At 41.0% G+C, this 18,220-nt stretch overlaps 1 protein-coding gene across 13 annotated transcripts in view; it reads right to left on the bottom strand.

The window, feature by feature from the left end:
- Positions 1 to 18,220, bottom strand: part of ELMOD1 (ELMO domain containing 1) — a 62,476-nt gene that overhangs the window by 23,948 nt on the left and 20,308 nt on the right. For 8 of the 13 annotated variants that reach the window (XM_077808732.1, XM_077808726.1, XM_077808744.1 and 5 more), the window contains 3 exons: positions 4,010 to 4,155; positions 3,843 to 3,871; positions 1,071 to 1,168 (listed from right to left, as the gene is read on the bottom strand). In XM_077808732.1, the coding sequence (XP_077664858.1) occupies positions 1,071 to 1,168; positions 3,843 to 3,871; positions 4,010 to 4,155 (273 nt within the window). Of the gene's footprint in view, positions 1 to 1,070; positions 1,169 to 3,842; positions 3,872 to 4,009; positions 4,156 to 7,424; positions 7,689 to 8,064; positions 8,127 to 8,164; positions 8,306 to 18,220 lie in introns of those variants that run through there. The other 5 variants (XM_077808787.1, XM_077808780.1, XM_077808774.1 and 2 more) reach the window with 3 other exon arrangements.

The raw sequence follows: 18,220 nt of genomic DNA, 5'->3' as shown, positions 1-18,220 counted from the left end.
TGACAGGATTTGAACCTACAATGTGATGAACATGATGGCATTCTTCCCTCCAAGTTCTTACTGTACTCCCAGCCAAGAACCCAGGGGTATTGTGCTGTTGAACACATTGGCCAACATTTTTCAAAAGCGGCTAGTGATTTTTGGGTCACCCAGTTTGAGTCATCTTCACAGATTTTTAAAATCAGAAGGGACCATTGTGATGCTCCAGTCTACATAACCTGCAGGCTACATCTGTGTTATACAGATGACCTGCATAACACAGACCACATTATTTCACCCAGGGCTTCCTGAATCTAGTCCATCCACCTGTGGTTAACCGCAGTATCTCTTGCGGGAAGCATCCAATTTTTGGCTTAAAGAAAAGAAAACCTTAGAGGGATCCAATTTTCAGAAGGTGCTTGTCACTTTCTTAAAAATCAAGCCCTGTAGGGTGTCATAAATTGGTCACCCAGAAAATCGAGTTAACCCAAAAATCATTACTCCTTTTTGAAATACCATCTTTTGCATGCGAAATAAAACCAAAGTCCTGACCATTTTTGGTCAATGACATCTTGTGGCATTTAAATAAAAACAAAAAATAAGAGTGTTAATCACGTTGCCCCAGTCAAAATTCCAACTTGGGTAATTTAAAGGAGAATTTTAGTTAGAAATCAGAATATTGTTTGAATTGCTTACGGTATGCTTCTTTCTTCCCTGCGCTAAACTGCTATGTAATGTTGCTGTGCGTTGCTAAAAAGCCACCATTTTTATTGCCACAAACACCAACCACAGCTGCATTTTATCCCAGGGGGAAGTGACCACTATATAATTTGTATATCAGTTTATAAAAGACAGCAAGATTCAGAAAACAACCAAGTAAAGAGGCACAGGACTGCTGCCAATTATAGGCACCATAAAAGATTACTTATTTTTCAGTAGCATTATTTGGACAAGAAGCACAGAGCAGATTCACACTGAGAAATAAAGTTAAGCATGAAGGCCTGATTCTCCAGGGAGACAGGCAGTAAAGACAGCAACAGTTCCAAATTTTCTGATAAAGAAAAAAAAAAAAAAAAAAAAAACCAACTTACTGTGGATTTATATCTGGATTAATCTTTTTCAGTTCCATGATGTCATCTATAGTTTTTTCAATGGCATCTGGATGAACACTTACTGAAGTTTGCAGCAGCTGGAAATATATTTTAACATAAATTAACTACTATAAGGTGATATTTAGTGGATACTCATTGCGGTGGAATGTGATGCACATGAGAACTTCTAGATTGACAGCTCAGGAAACCCAACTTTCTATGCACACAGAACAAATACACCCTGGGCAGCCCTTTCAGTGTGTTTAATTCCCATACCTTGACCCTGATCATCCTCCCTCCTAGTGAGGAGCCAGGTTACCTTCCCAGGCTCACTCAATCCTGTACATCTCTATGGTGGTTGCCAACTGTGAAGATATTTTGTATTGTGGACTTTGGTCTAATACGAACTAGACTGAGACCATGAACTCCGAAAATATATTTGCATTTCTGGCCTCCATACGGTATTAAAATACCAGAGCATATGGTATACGAGTTTTGTGTAAGGTAAACGGACACACTCCAGACATATAGCAATAAAGCAAGAAAAATGTTTTTTCCCCCATGTATTTCAAGTGATCCCACTAGCAAGATTAGAGATGCACAATCGCTAGAGTGAATTAATAGGAAAGAACCTCTGAATCATCAAATTATCAAAATCTAGCAAGAACTCAGAGAAGTTCAAAATGGATTAAATCTTTTGAAAATCTGCTCTGGCAACCTCACTTGTCACTTGCACATATGCAGGTATTCAGTGTGTAGAACAGATTCACAGAAACGAGGTCTAGAAGGAACCTCAAGAGGTCAGCTAGTCTAGCCCTGCATACTGAGGCAGGATTAAGAATACCTAGAGCATCCCTGACAGCATCCAGCCTGTTCTTAAAATCCTCCAAGGATGGGGATCCCTCAATCTCCCTAGATAATCTGTTTCTGTGCTTAAAACTACCCTTGTAGTTAGAAAGCTTTTCCTAACACCTAACCTAAGTCTTCCTTGCAGAAAACTAAGACCATTATTTCCTGTCCTACCGTCAGTGGATTTGGAGAAAAATTTATCACTGGTCCTCTTTATAACAACCTTTCACATATCTGAAAACTGTTATTACATCCCCCTTAGTCTTCTCTTCTCTAGACTGAACATGCCTAATTCTTTCACGCTTTCCTCATAGGTCAAATTTTCAAAACTTCTCACAATGTAGGTTCATACTTTCCATTAGCTACACTGAAACATGTATAGGGTAGATGCCATTTAGTTTATTTTGTGCAATTTTTTTGTAATGCAGATATAAATAGCATGCTTTCCAATGACACTGGATTTCCCTTCTCAGACAGAAGCGTATAGTTTGAAAATATAGTTTTTATATTCTCATGCTCTTCTCTTTAACTCATGCAATGTATTTAGAATAACAGAATTCTAGTTTTACAGTTTGAGGAGAAAAGACTGAGAGGCTGTTTTAAATATTTGTATGAACATTCATAAAAGTGAGGGACAAACACCACACTGCCCAGGTACTTCTACATGTCCCCCAGTCACCATAAGGTACAGAAGTAATATCCCCAATTTTACATATACAGAAACTGAGGCAAAGGGTGATTCAATGAATTGCCCCTGGTCACCCAAGAAGTCTTTGGCAAAATCAGGAACTGAACCAAGGACTCCTAAGTCTTAGTCCAGTGCCTTAACCACAAGATCATCCTATCTCCCTTTTCTTATTTGTCTCCATTACTGCCTACAATGCACTAAGCATTTTATAAACACAAACAGTTTCCCAATATAGTTTTGTTGAACTCAATCTTATCTTGCAAAACCACCTGCTACTCTAGCCACAGACTTCTCCTGAGGAGAGGTTGCTATTTATGCTACAGTGTGTCAGTCTTTATATAGGTTTTGTGAGGTGGGAAAACTAGTGTGCTAATTTTGACAAGTGAACACTGTGATGGGGTGCCTACCCCACAAAAGCATAGAAGGGGTTAATCATGCCCTGCCCCAGAAGGAGCAAGGGAGGCGAGTCCTCCGAGCATCCCAGAGAGGCTGTGTGAAGCACAGCCATTCGGAGAGTAGTTGCAAAGGGCACCCAATCTAGGCCCGGCAGGCTGGGATAAAGGGGAGCTGCAAGGTCAGTTGCTGCTGGGAGCCCAGGGAGAAAGGACTGTGTCCCTGGAGGGCTGAGAGAACTACGCACCCTGGACAGAGCAGCTACTAGCAGGGACTGGGGGAGTGAGAGGGAGCTTCTGGCTGTCTGCTGGGACTGAGCAGCTGAGTGCCCTGAGGTAAGGTGAAGAAGGTGCTGGGGCCATGGGTAAAGGGGCCCAGGGAAACATAGCAGCATTGACACAGGTTACAGAGGAGCAGCAGGAGGCTGCTATTTACAGAGTCCCTCGGCTGGGGTGCAGAGTAGTGGGCAGGCCCGGATCCCTCCTCGCCACTGAGAAAAATGGCTGGACTGTTGGACAGTTATCCTCTCCCTTCCCCTCCCTCGGAAGGTGGAAACACAGACTATGGCATAGCCTGAGGGCTGAGTCGCAAGGAGGATGCTGCAGTTCTGGGAGCCGAGAGCGGAGCAGCAAAGAGAGTGCCGGTGTACAGACCACGGACATGGGCACTGGTCTTGAGCTAATCTGCAGCATGACTAGGAGGCAGCAGCGCCAGTCTGGGGACGAGGGCTGCACCCCGTGACAAACATGTTGTCATCTATTTTACAAATTGGAAAGAGGCATGCTGTGAAATGCTGAGTGGAAAAGTATACGAGAGAAAGAGGGAGAGAGAAGTTCACTCACCTTATTTTTTGAACCCCTCAGTGATGTCTCTGTTAAGGAAACAATTATTTAAAAATATAATTATTTCAGTTCATTTTTAAGCCAAACAACATACACTGTGCGTGTGTAGTGGCCACACTTATAGACAAGAACAGAAACATGAGGAATACCAGGTATTTTACACTTACCTATCTTCATAGTTCTGCTGGCCCCAGGTTTGATATTGTAACAGATCCTTTGTAATTCACATCGTCCTGTTAATTTCCTCACCACAAATTTCAGACAGCGCCACAAACATTTACAGTAGAAGAACAGGCAGACCTGGACAAACATTCTGTCAAAGGAAATGTTAAAGTGAGAATTTGGAACTGAATTTGTCTAAACGAAACGGGCAGGATTTTAAGATGCCTAACTGTGTATCTGAAGGACAAAACTTTTATACAAGGAACAAATGGAGTCTTATTCTGCAATAGATTACTTATACAAGTAACTTTTGCAGAATCAGGCCCTTCAGTTTTACCCAGTTAGAAAAAGCCAAACCACGAATCAGCTCAGAAAAGAATCCCCAAAAGAATTTTAGTTCTATGAAATTTTCCCCCGCCTTAATATAGGAGTTTGTGTGCATAAGTCTTCTTAATGTCAACAGGAATTATGCCCATATAATAAGGGGTGTACAGAGCTCAGAATGATTATAGTACTGTAAAGTCTAGTGAGCCACAACTCCTTAATTCCATATCCCACTTTGATACAAACTCTATCCCCTTGAGCCAGTCACTCAACCTCTCATCTTGACTGAGAGGTTAAAGGATTATTAATACTGATTAATACGACGATATCTAATTCCCAGGGCATGAGAATGAATGGCCCTAATTAGGGAAAGCACTGAATGTTCCTTTAATCATGCATTTGAGTGGCTGTCCTGAACAAGGATGATTCCTGAAGAAGGGCCAATGTTTGTTCAGCCCTTTGAAGATGGGGAGCAGCCACACAGCAGTGTTTATAATAATCACAAGGTCACAGAAGTCTAGGTACGCTGCAGTTCTGAAGAGGATTCTATTTTACATTCATGTCAATATTTTGTTACTAAAATAAAAATTCTAACAATATGTTTTATTGCATTTATTACGGTACTGCTTAAGGACCAATGAAGGATGTACAAACACAGGCTAATAAATGGTCCCTGTCCCCGAAGAGCTTACAGTCTAAATAGGCAAGACAGACAAAGGTGGGGAAAGGGATATAACGCACAGAGTGAACTATGTGATGGCAGCAAGTGTTCCACAATTATTATTATTATTTGCTGTGTTTAGTTAGGAGGGGATTAGATAAGTAAAGCCACAATAGCATGCCTGCATTTAAATTTTTTTTCCACAGAACTGTGACTATTATCTGCAGAAAAACCTTCAGACCCAAGAAATGCATTCTCTGAGCAAATCATCCATGTAGTCCTTTTACTGCTGTGGATCTGAAGGACCAGATCCTGCAGACTGTCAAATAACTCTTAACTCCCATTCGCTTCACTAGGAGTGGAGGGAAGTGCAGGAAGCACTCAGCACTCCAAAGGATCAGACCCTAATTTCAGAAGCAACAGTCTAATTACAAAAATAGTTCTGATAATTGGGAGAATGACTCACTAGTTTTCAATGGTATTATGTTAAAAGGGCTCAAGAAGAGCAACCCGTTAAGTTCCACGTCTCTCATTCTACTATAATTTTATATAAAAGGAAGTAATGTGATGAATGCTATGTAAGTTCCAAGAATATTTGGAAAACAGATTATACAGAATTTACATATTTGGCAACAGACCCCAAATTTAAGCTTATGTGTCAAGTTCTTGAAATTAGTTATACTGAAATACGAAAGCCTTGTTTACACTTCAAATGCTTTGGCAGTATAGCTATACAAGCAGAGTCCCTAATGTAGATGTGACTCACGCTGCCAGAAGGAGTTTTCTGTTGACACAGTAACACCATGTCCCCACATGACAACAGCTATTCCAACAGAAGAACTATTCTCTCAGCATACCTGCATCTACACTGGTGGTTTGCAGACATAGCTATACCAGCTAGGGTGTTGTTTTTTTTTTTAAACACACTCCAGACCAACACAGCTAAGCCAACAAAACTTTGTAGTATAGACCTGACCACTGTGTAAGATACTGAACCAGTGTAAACTGGCTCAGCATGAATAGAGCAGTATCAATTCACAACAGGTCAAGATCAGTCCCTACAAGCACATTTACACAGAGACACTAAAGCCTGCTCTACACCAGAAAATTAGATCAGCATAACTAGGTCACTCAGGGGTGTGAAAAATTCTGCACCTCAGAGTGGCCTAGTTAAGTGGACCTAGTCCTAGTTTCCTCTGGGGGAGGTGGTTTACCTATGCCGATGTTAGCATATGTAGTGTCTACACTGAAGGGCTATAGCTGTGCCACTGTAGCATTTTAAATGTAGACATACCCTAAGGAAAATTAAGCCACAATAACTAAAGGTGTGAAGATAAAAGGTGCATTAAACCCCTGTGTGGGTGCTTAGTTTCCTTTAGTTTAATCCTCTTTGAAGGAGGATTAAGCTAAAACTAAGGAAAGCCACTTTACATCTGAATGAGAGCATCCACATGAGGGTTAAATGCACCTGAACTAATGTGCTTTGACTTTACACCATTAGTTAATTTGTCTTAACTTGCCTAAGTGTCCTAGTGTAGACGCGCCCTTAGTATTTATCCCACAGGAAGTCTGTATTTTGGATTCAGTCAGAAAGCCTGATGACTTTTAAGGGCTTGTCTACACATACACCGATGCAGCTGTGCCGCGTATGGCGAACATGCTCTATGTCAGCAGGAGAGCCTCTCCTGCCGACATAGTGCTGTCCACACCAACCCTTATGGTGGTGTAATTTATGTCCCTCGGGGGTGTGGTTAATTCACACCCCTGAGAGACAAATTATGCGGACATAAGCTGTAATGTAAACATAGCCTAAATGATGTGTCCCCTCTGGAATCAAATATACACAGATATGGAGAATACCCCAATTGCTAGCACTAAAATGCTCTTGCACATTAAAAGCAAAGTGAGGATTTACTCCAATATATGCCAGGCAACCAACTTCTTAGTATTAAGAGACCAAACAAAACAGCAGTCAGGAAAAAAAAAATCCCACCACTAAGCAGATGCACAGATATTGCTAAGGTCTTTGCAGCAGTCTGAAGTATAAATCAGGCGAAAGGAGAGAATAAAATGTGTCATACGAAGGCAGCCAATGTGTTCATCCATAATCTTCAATTCTGCTCCTGCAAAAATAGACTCTAAAGCTGGACATTTCAGTACTCCAGCAGTCACATATTCCCCATGAGTCATTGTGGTTGCTGCTATCCTGGATTAGGTTACTATCTTCAAACAACAAAACAAGCACAACTCAGCAACAGATACCTGATGAAGTTGATGGAACGTTAAAGTGCTCATCTGCATCCCTACTAAGGCAGAACTCCAATGAAGTAAACGAGAGTTCTATCTGAGAGCACTGCTGGCTGGGACCCAAATGGAGTAAGACAAAAAATTTGCTTTTTGATCACTGATATGCGCTGTAAATGAATATCACATACTATTTGGTGTGCAGTGCATTTTACGATTCCAATGTACTTCTGTTGCAGCAATGTCCGTAGCCCACAGTGGTCATCTCTTCTTTGCATATAGAAGAAAGATCCATTTATCTCCAAGCAAGCTGCTCAATCAAAATGTTTATTTCCAATGCAGAGAATTACTCTTACAAACAGCGTAGCTCCTTTATAAAAACTCTATGGTTGTAGTTAACTCATTCCCTTGGAGCTTAAACATGACAATCCATCTTTCATTACTGGTAAAAATCTGGTTTTATGGAGAACAAGTGTTCCTGGAAATGGATAAAGTCTCAAAAACTTGCTAGTTGTGAGGTGTTATTCTGGCACTGCCTTTAGGTTCAATGATGAAACATGCTTATAGTGGTATAAGGAGTTTGGACTTCACAGCTGTTTTTCCCTCATTTATGTTCACCATTATAATTTTGTGTATGGCTTGTACTAAGCATGGCTATCCCCGCCTATAAATGGGGATAATGATACTGACCTCCTTTGTACAGCATTTTGAGATCTACAGATGAAAACAGCTAGATAAATGCTAGGTTATTTTTATTATTAACCAAAAGTACAGCTATTAAAAATAGACTACAGTGCTAAAGAAATGAAAGACACTGCAAATGTGACTTACCATAAAACATTTGACAGTGGCTGTTTTTAATAAAGCAGACTGCATTAATTATAACTAGGCACCTAGAGTAAAAAAAAAAAAATCTTTGTTTTGTAGATACCTGTAATGTTATACTACTCGTCCATCTTAACCTTGTGATAGTGGAAGTCTTCTTTACAACGAGAATGGTATGAACAGTTACTGAAATTTGTTTTCAATTATTTTTTTTTTTAACAAAAACGAATTCTTGCTTGCAGAAATCCTGTAATGAAAGCACACTGCTGATGAAATGGGCTAGGTTTTTATTTTAAAGTGAACTGACAAACTCCTAGACACCCACCAAGTGAAACAAAGAGATTGAGAATTTAAATAAATATCTAGTGCGGCATTACAGTATGATCACTGAATTAGGTTGGATGACACACACGACTGCCTCTGGCAACATATGCCAATACCTTCCAAATTCTTGTGGAAATAGATTCCCCTTCCTCCCCTCCCCCAAGCTTGCTCTAGGTCTGGCACATGTTTTCTTTGCACAGAAAATGTAGAGCCTGACTCGCCACTGGCTTGTGTAGCCATTTACACCTGCTCAAAGTGGTTCCAAAATGATAATCAAACTTCTCCACTCAAGTGAGCATTAATTCAACATTAAGGTTCAGAAAACCAAGTATGCAAAACTTAGGACATTTCTAAAAAGTAGGGTTTGTTCCCCCACAGCATGAGCTCCACAACACTGCACACACGCACATTATCACACACATATGTACAGTCTACGTTATGCATACTTAACAGAGAAGGAAAGCCTTCTGTCTTTTTTAACCCAAAATTCCTAGTTTTACAAAAGCTATTTGCTTTTTTACCAATTTTCATTCTTATTTTGGACCACTGAAGTCTATGAAAAGACTGATTATATTATGAAAATCCAATATGTTACATTAGGTAGAAGATTTTATGTTAATAATAAATTAGTCTAAGTGTAAATGTGAGGCAGTCTGTTAAACTAAGGCAATGTACTGCAAGACACACATACATGCGTGTCATATGCATAGATTGGTGATTGAGTCTGGATGGAGAGATGGCGGCTTGACAACCTGTGCCACTCAGTACCAAGATGCCATCTCTATTTATTGCTTTTTTCTGTCCTCCTGTTCCCAATATTTACCCTATTTACCCAGAAAACTCTTCAGTTAATTTTTTGCCCTGATTTTCACCTTTTAAAATTTTTTGATAAATTCCTAGGAAACTTGAAACAAACTACAAACATAAAATGAAGGGCCTCGCACATAAGTTAGCAGTACCATTTAATCAGGAAAAACGCAAAAAGAAAATACTGTATAATATGCATGTGGCCATGTTACAAACGTAAACTAGTAACTGTAAATGTCTTAATTGTGAGTGCTTGATGCCTGAACCTTAATGATGCATTAATACTAGTACACACGTGTATACAGACGTGTATACAGACGCACACATTACCTTGCATAAATCTCTCGTGCGAGCGTATGTACCTGTGTGCACACACATACGAACTCCATCCCTTAGCCCAAAAATTTTGAGTATTCAAAGTGATTTGTTACATGCAGAGTAATATATTAATGAAGCTCAACGTAACTGGGATAACATGGCTTAGAAAAGGTTACTCTGACCCTAAGAAAACATTTCATCTCTATTTCGGGCTCCAAAAGGGGGCTTGGGGGCAGAGCTAGGGTGACCAGATGTCCCGATTTTATAGGGACAGTCCTGATTTTTGGATCTTTTTCTTATATAGGCTCCTATTACCCCCCACCCCCTGTCCGAATTTTTCACATTTGCGGTCTGGTCACCCTAGGCAGAGTTAACTACTCAGAACTCTCTCTTCCTCTCTTTACCCCCTGCTGCTGCCTCCCACACCACCTCCCCCTTTACCCATGAATGTTGTCCTGGTCCATTGTTTTCCTGCCACACACACGCCTTCCTCCTGGCACAGCAGCTCCAACATGCCTCCCGCAAATACTTTATAGCTTGAAGGGTTAGAATTCTTCAAGATCAGCAAGTGTTCAAAGGGAAGCACCAGTATCAAGCCTCCCATTCTGTCTCAAAAACCAGTTTGATAAACTGTAACCTGCACATGAATTGTTACGTATTAGAATTCTAAGAACCTGCCGGTGCCTCGCACTGATTCTACCTGAATGGCAAGGAAGTGGAATACAGCTTCTTGTGACACAGCAATACCCACACGGGCAAGCTCTTGCTCTCAGCAAAGACAGAAATTCAAAGAGGTAAAAAACATACGTATTTTATAAGAGAAGTCATTCATTCATAAGGCAGTTGTGAGGTCTCACTGGAGTGCTGTGTCCAGTGGGTGCCACACCTTCAGAAAGATGTGGACAAACTGGAAAGAGTCCAGAGAGCAACAAAAAATGATAAAAGGTTTAGAAAACAAGACCTATGAGGAAAGAATTGAACATGTTCAGTCTTCAAATATGTAAAAGGTTGTTATAAAGAGGATGGTAATCTACTGCTCTCCATATCCATTGAGCACAGGACAAGAAATAAACTGGCTTAATCTGCTGCAAGGGAGATTTAGGTTAGCTATTAGGAAAAACTTCCTAACTATGAGGATAGTTAAGCACTGGAACAAGTTACCTAGGGAGGTTGTGAAATCTCCACCACCTGTGACTTTTAAAAATAGGTTAGACAAACACCTTTCAGGGATGGTCTAGGTATACTTGGTCCTGCCTCAGCACAGGGGGCTGGACTAGATGACCTCCTGAGGTCTCTTCCAGCCCTACGTTGCTATGCTTTCCCACCCCTTAAGATATACTGTGTACCTAGGAACAGGCTCACACAGCAATGTCTAATAGCTGCAGAATACCACTCAGTGGTTTGAAATGTTACAGGGATTTAATTATAATTTTTAACTATAATCTTTCCCATACTATTTCAGATGACAAGGGAATTTCTGTGGGAGTTTTCTCTCTGGGGTTTCTTTGACTCACTAGACTGACCATGGGTATTGCATCCCTATCTCACCTCTTTCTTTTTCTTGCTCTTCCACTTCATCAAGTCTTCAACTCCCTCAAGCTTTCCTTTCTGCATGTCTCTCTATTCTTCTTCTCTGGGTCTTCTCAATGTTCATTTTCTGCCATGAGCTACTTCAACAAAGAAAGGAATTGGGCATATAGCCTTACGTTGTTGTTCTCGATTTTCCTTGCAGCACCAGCAGCGCGATGAAACCAAAAAGCTACTGTGAAGGAGCACAGCAGTGATAATGTTAACCATGGAGTCTCTTCCATGAGTGAGGAAGTGGAGAGGAGAAAGGAGGGTGCTAGAAGCTATAGAATTCCTACAATCTGATGTCAGATTTAAAAGTATGGGAAGCAATAACCAATCAGGTCTGTAAGGCGTATCATCTACCAATGACATTCAGTGACGTTAAGACGAATTAACTAAAGATGCAAAATTAATGTGCATTAAACCCGCATGTGGATGCTCTCATTCAGAAGTAAAGTGGCCTTAGTACACTGTAACGTATTCCTCCTCAGATTAGGTTACAGCAAACTAAGGACACAACTTCTGAATTAGAGCTTCCAAACGAGGGTTTAACATGCTTTAACTTGCATGTATTACCCATGTAGCTAACTCCTTAGACTATTATGATCTAACAAACTAAGTCGAGCTGGTCCTGAAGAGTAGCTGAATAGGAAAGCTCTCAGGAAGCTTTCCTGTTCAGCATGAGTGTGGTGATAACTCAGATGATGTTCTTCACTCTGAAGCTATCCACATGAGCATTTTCAGCTAAGCTTGCAAAGGGTGTCAGATATTTGCTCTCAGTTAGCCCCATGGTCCCTTCAACTTGTGTTAAACATCATTATCCTAATGGAGTGGATAGTGTCCTCGGAGTTTGATAATCGTCATAGAAAAGCGTGCTTGATGTGCTGTTTTCTGATCAGGTCAGTCAGACTTCTATATAAAGGGTAGTTTAACTCTGCTGATCTTCTCCATCATAGCAAGACATGGGGACCCATGTTTGTCATCCATTGTCAAACACAGACTGAAAATCTGAGAAAAGACTCAACCAAAATTAATACTGAAGCCACATCTCAACTTGATTAATAATCTATCCAAAGTTTCCTTGCTCTTTCCCTCTGGTCCTAAACCATTGTGCAATACAGTAAAACTTCAGATTTACGAACACCTCAGGAATGGAGGTGTTCATAACTCTAAAATGTTCATAACTCTGAATAAAACATTATGGTTGTTCTTTCAAAAGTTTACAACTGAACACTGACTTAATACAGTTTTGAAACTTTACTGTGAAGAAAAATGCTGCTTTCCCTTTTTATTTTAGCTTACGTTTAACAGTACTGTATTGTCTTAGTCACTGCTGCCTGACTGTGTATTTCTAGTTCCAAAATGAGATGTGTGGTTGATTGGTCAGTTCGTAATTCTGGTGTTTGTAACTCTCAGGTTCTACTGTATGCCCATGCTCTGTTAAACAAATGCTGTGTCCCATCCAAAACATGGCTGAATGTCAATGACTGGTGAATTAACTGCCTGTTCAGCCTTTCAAATACTACAAAAGGCATGAAAAATGCAAGTTAATCATGATTGAGTTCTCTTATTGCAGACAAGAGTACTTGTTTTATCCATGTTAAAAGATCAAATCCTCTTTTAACTCGAAGATTTCCCAAATTCCCTACTACGTCTGAGAAAATCCTGTCCTACAGGAAGTAAACCCCCCAGGAGTTTAAAGGTGGGATTTTCAAAAAAAGCTCAGCATTTCAATGATTTCAGTGGGAGTAACTCAGGCCAGTGAGGAGAGCTTTTGAAAATCCCACCTTAAATTAATGAATGGAACAAGCCCGATTCTTCTGGTCTCAAATGATTTTTCAGAGCCGTAGGAAGATTAGTATTTTCAAAGCCAAGAACAGATCAGTATTGAACAAATTCAACTGCCTGAGTCCTTGGTAAACTGGCTTTTTTAATTAGATGCCCAGTGCCGATGACTAAGTTTGGTATAAATTAAAACAAACGTTCTAATTTAAAAATCCATCCCATAGATCCACAGTTTGTTTGCCACCCTTACTATCTTCCCTTCATGCCTAGTTTTACATACTGCAGATACACAAGAGACCTATGCACTACTTTGTTCCCTGCAGACATACACAAATCAGTGGAAAAAATGTTATTTCTGTCACGTCAGATAATGGATGATGTTTATTCATTTTGTCTGCTGGATGCTGGTGCAATACACTGAGAGCTGCTCACTGTACCGTTACTGGGTAACTGCACTCCGATTTTAGCTTGGAAAAATAAGACTTCTATATTCCATCCACAGACCAGCAGCTTGTCCAAGTAAGAAAAACCCTTTAAAAATGTTACACTGTACTTTTATGAACAATTCAATTTGATTGGTCCTCGTTTTATTTGTGTAACTTTCAGCTGTAAATAAGGATCAACAGTAAGGTTCTCTGTTGGCCATCGTTACAAGGAGAATTATCTGTCTGCCCCACACAAACCTGATGGCTCCTTTTTTTAAAACAACTGTACGACATATCAGACAGTTTTTCAGGCATAAGGAAGACGGAATTCCAACTTGCCCATCCGCTTATACATGGAGGAAAATCACTATAGCAACCAAGGAACACATCAGGACAGAGTCATTCAAAAGCATTCTATATTGGGAGCTGCACCTTCGCATTCCCTACCTTCAACTGCCTCGGTGATTTTTATTTTACTTGATGGGATCAGGGCAAGACATATAACACATTGTAAAAATTTGCTAGTGCTTGGAGGCTGTTTACCAGCAGACCAAGGGAGGGTGACAAATTTCTGAGATTTACTGAGAAAAACTGCACTCCAACCAACTTCAGCAGGTGTTAAGTACAGTAAGTAACTAATTATATTTTAGTATCTCAAATAATAATAATAAACAACAATAAAAGGAAGTGACATCTTGGCAGCCTCACCAAGACCCAGTTGTGAGCAGAGCTGGTTGAAAAGTGGAGACGTTTTCTATGAGAATCTTTTCCCGTTTTTGGCAAAATTTCAAACTTCAGGCAATTCTCCAAAATGTTCCTGCTTTTGTGTTGAGCCAGGAAGTCAAACTGAAGCAAACAGAACAAACCCCAGACTATGCACAAGTGATAAGAATCAGAAAGTGAGAGCAAGAAACAACCCTCCCTTCTGGTTGGCTTATCAAATTCACACTTACTTCTAAATTATCTGAGTGCCCAGATCTAATGAGCATTTCACATGGGTTTGTCCAACAAATGAAGGCGAGAAACTAACGAAAACAAAGACAGCTCTGGAGAGGTTATATTAATCCCTCCATGAGAATGCTCTCTGCAATATTTATAAGTCCTCTGTTGGTGCTGCACAATAAGAGAGTGAAGGTTCAGGTGCATAAATAAATCTGACAATATGGACAGTCCCAATTCAGGAACAGCATCTGTCCAGTTTTTAAATTCTCAGGGAAGTCTTCCCAAAGCAAAAGGGATGTTAAAAGACAGAATGTGGAAAGTTGCAGACCCAAGCAGATCCCTTATGTACAATGAATACTACATTGTCTTTAGTTGGCTGGACCACAGCTGGAATGTGGAATAGCCTCACGCTTTCACAAGCAGATGGTACCTTCTACCACTCACCCCGCAAAATGTGCAAGAGTTTCAGCATTGCCAAATGGTCATTAAATGGGTTGGGGTTTGGTTACCTGAGAAACCCAAGGTGCAGCACTACAACTGTGATCAGCAGAGACATTTAAGGTGGAGTCCCCTTGCTTTAAATAGGATGGACTGCTGGCAGGGCATTCTCCATGAGAAACCTTGGCTCTGGAATTTGCTACTCCTTTGGCTCACCAGAGGCAAATTGATTACCCTTCCAAACACGCCATAAAGTCCATTTTCTCTCACTGGCAGGGTCATGGGAAGGGCCTGAACGGATGAGTTGATCAAGTGGACAAGGAATGACTGAAGGAAGGGTTTAAAATCAAACAATCTATACAGAGAAAGATTGATATTGCTTTTTAATCTCTCAAGCATTGCAAGACTTCAGTTTATTAAATGAAGTGTCACTAAGCAGCATCATAACTAATTTCTTCGTAGGAATCTTTCTACCTTAGTCCTACATATAACAACTTAGTCTCAATGTCAGCAAGAGTCACTATCATTCACATACAATGCCAAATTTTTGAAAACTTTTCTAACACTAACCCACCATCCCCCCTCCATGTGGAAGACAGACTGCTTCACAGTGAGGAAAGGTAATTTTTGAGTTCAGCCATTTCTGAGTTGTGGGTAAGAAGCGCCTTTAAAGGATATTTTCCTCTTAAGCTTTGCCTTTTTTTTTTTTTTAAAGTGATCAATTTTTTAAAATCTATTTTTGACAGAATACGCTTTAAATAGTATGCCCTGAAAATTTTGATATTTAATTAAAACAAACCATATTTACAACAATCACCACATCAAAGGAATGGGTCAGGATTTTAAACAGATTATAAAAATAACCCAAAAACAATACATCAACAGAAAAGGAACAGATTAAAAACCACACAGAACCCAATATGAAAATTACAACATCTTCATCCTTACTGAAAACTTGTCCTATATCGACCCTTATATTTGTCTTGTTTAGCCTCATCAGGACGAGAATTAGTGTCTTGTACTCCAGTAGCACCTAGAGGCCCTGTTATGTATATGTACAGCACCTAGCACAATCAGAGATGGCCCCTATCCTGAGGGCCTTACAGTCCAAGTAGACAAGACAGATGAAGGTGGGAGAAAGCAAGAACTGTACTTCTCATTTTACAGACAGAGAAGAGACGTCAAGCAATTATGTGACTTGTCCACAGTCACACAAAAGTCGGGGGCAGAGCCAGAATGGATTAGAGCTCCTGGAGTCCCAGTCCAATGTGTTAACCACAAGGTCATCCTTCCTTTCCACAAGACCACTCTAACGTTTTACTTCTAATACACAAGCCACATCCACACCCTAAACCTACCTCCGTAACTAATGGAGAGAATCGCTCATGCCACAGGCTCTGAACTTACACAGACATGTTTTATCATATGATCTGCTCTTTCTAGAGCCTATTCTGGTTCTCAGGCTCTCTCCCCAAGTCGTCTTTATAATGGCTGCCACTCTGGGGAGTCCACAGGGATGGAGTAGTTTCCATTTTGCTTCAAATGAACTCCCTCAGCAAGAGGCAGCTTCAAAATACCTCTGTCACCTCAGTTTCTACCCAGTCTCCTTACTCTAGAGCAGTGGTTCTCAATCTGTGGCCCAATCAGCACACAGCTGCGGCCCATGTGACATCCTCAGGGCCACACAGGTATATATATATTGCGTGGATGTGGTCCCCATAATGCATAGAGAGCTGCCTATGTGGCCCACAATGCTAAATAGGTTGAGAAGCACTACCCTAGAGCCTACCTGGAAAAATGATTGCACTAGGAGGCAGTTCTTTTACCTTGGCAAACAGTAGATATCAGCTTTGGAAAGTTCCTGTTCTGCCACTCTTAATTCGATCATAGATGTCTAGCATTGTGCACAGTTTCTAGGTGTTGTCTCACTAGTGCTATTTAAACCGGAATGATCACCTCCAAACTTCACTGCATTTTTGCAATCATATCCACTATATGCTGGTATCTAGTTTGCTGCTCACTATCACCCTGAGTCTATTTAACAAAGCTGGTTGAAATTTTTCAACTAAAAAACATGTTAACACTGGAAAATTATTTTGACAAAAAAATTCAGAGAAAAATGTCAATTTAGATTCATGTTTTGGATTTTATGATGGGGGAGATTCAAAATGAGACGTTTCATTTTGAAATGTCAATTCAAAAATGGAAGATTTCATTTTGAAACATACTTCAAAACTGTCCACTTTTTCCACTTCAACATTTCCAAATTGAAACTTCTCAGAATTTTCCATTTTGCAAAAACTTTTTGCTATTTTGACTTTTCAATCCAAATGAGAATGGAAAGTAATTTCAAAACGTTAGACTTTTCCATGAAAGGGAAAAATTGTTTCCCAAACAGATACTTATTTGGCTCTCACCTGTATAGTATCTGAGTGCCTCCCAAGTAAGTAAACAAGACTCTCTCTCGCCATTCACTGCCTTTTGGATCATAATATGAAGTCGAGAGATGGCAGTTTCCTTCTGGGCATCCATAGAAATTTATTTTAGTTTCTAGTGTGCCCATCACCATGCTCACAATGGGCAATGCCAACCCTCCCTAATTAGGTCACCCAACAGGAAAAGAATCAGAAACAACAGGGAAGTGGTTATATGGGTCAAAATGCAGGCACTGTCTATCTGATTTGGGCTTGACTAAAACAGGAGCTTTACTAACAGCACATCAAAATCAGAGCTGGCTGCGTGCATACAAATCTAAATCATCAGCAACACTCCCCGGGGGCTTATATACAGTCAGGGACAGATGGGGTGTTGTGGTGCTGGAGTGGTCCGGAGCGTAGCTCCGGCACCTGAAATCCAGGACAGAGCAGCCCACTGGCACTTCACCTGGTGAACGGGGTTCCAACGCCATTCCCATTTGACCCGGCCACCCTTCCTTCAGGGCAGGGAACAGCCGGGCCAAATTTGAGCAAGTGCCATTGTGACCTGGCACGCAAGGTTGCAGTGTCACTCAGGTTTGGCCTAGCCTCTCCATCATGATGGAGGAGCAGCCTCCTGGACCAAACCCCTAGTGACGGTGCAACCTGGCGCTCAATGTCAGTGCCGCTCAGGTTTGGCCTGGCCTCCCTCTGCCTGCACCAAACTGGACTGGCACTGTGATCCCATGTGCAAGGCCGCAATACCACTCATCACTCAAATTTGGCCTGTGCTGTGTGTGTGTTAGCCGGGCGATGGCAGCTAGCGAAGCTGCTGGGTAGCTGTGGTTGAGAGGAGCCCCTCTAGCCTGGGACAGAAGCAGAGTGTTGAGCCAGGGATGTGCTGGTGAATGGCCAGGAAAGTCCCAGGGGCAGTGGGTGAGCGGCAGGAGGGAGAGTTGTCGGTGGGCTAAGGGGTGAACAGGGAGTGTTGAGAGCCTGTGGGATGAGGGGCTGCAGTGAACACGGTGTGTGTCACAGCTGCTGGGATGTCTGTCAGGATAAGTGGGGGCTTGTAGAAAACCATTGTCACCCTGGTCTGATTAGCCAGTCAAATGAGGTTTATGGAGTACTCACAAGTAG

This window comes from Eretmochelys imbricata, chromosome 1, assembly GCF_965152235.1.
Source record: "Eretmochelys imbricata isolate rEreImb1 chromosome 1, rEreImb1.hap1, whole genome shotgun sequence".
Taxonomy (NCBI): domain Eukaryota; kingdom Metazoa; phylum Chordata; order Testudines; family Cheloniidae; genus Eretmochelys; species Eretmochelys imbricata.
The sequence above is the reverse complement of the archived record's forward strand: the minus strand, read 5'-3'. Positions and strand labels throughout refer to the sequence as shown.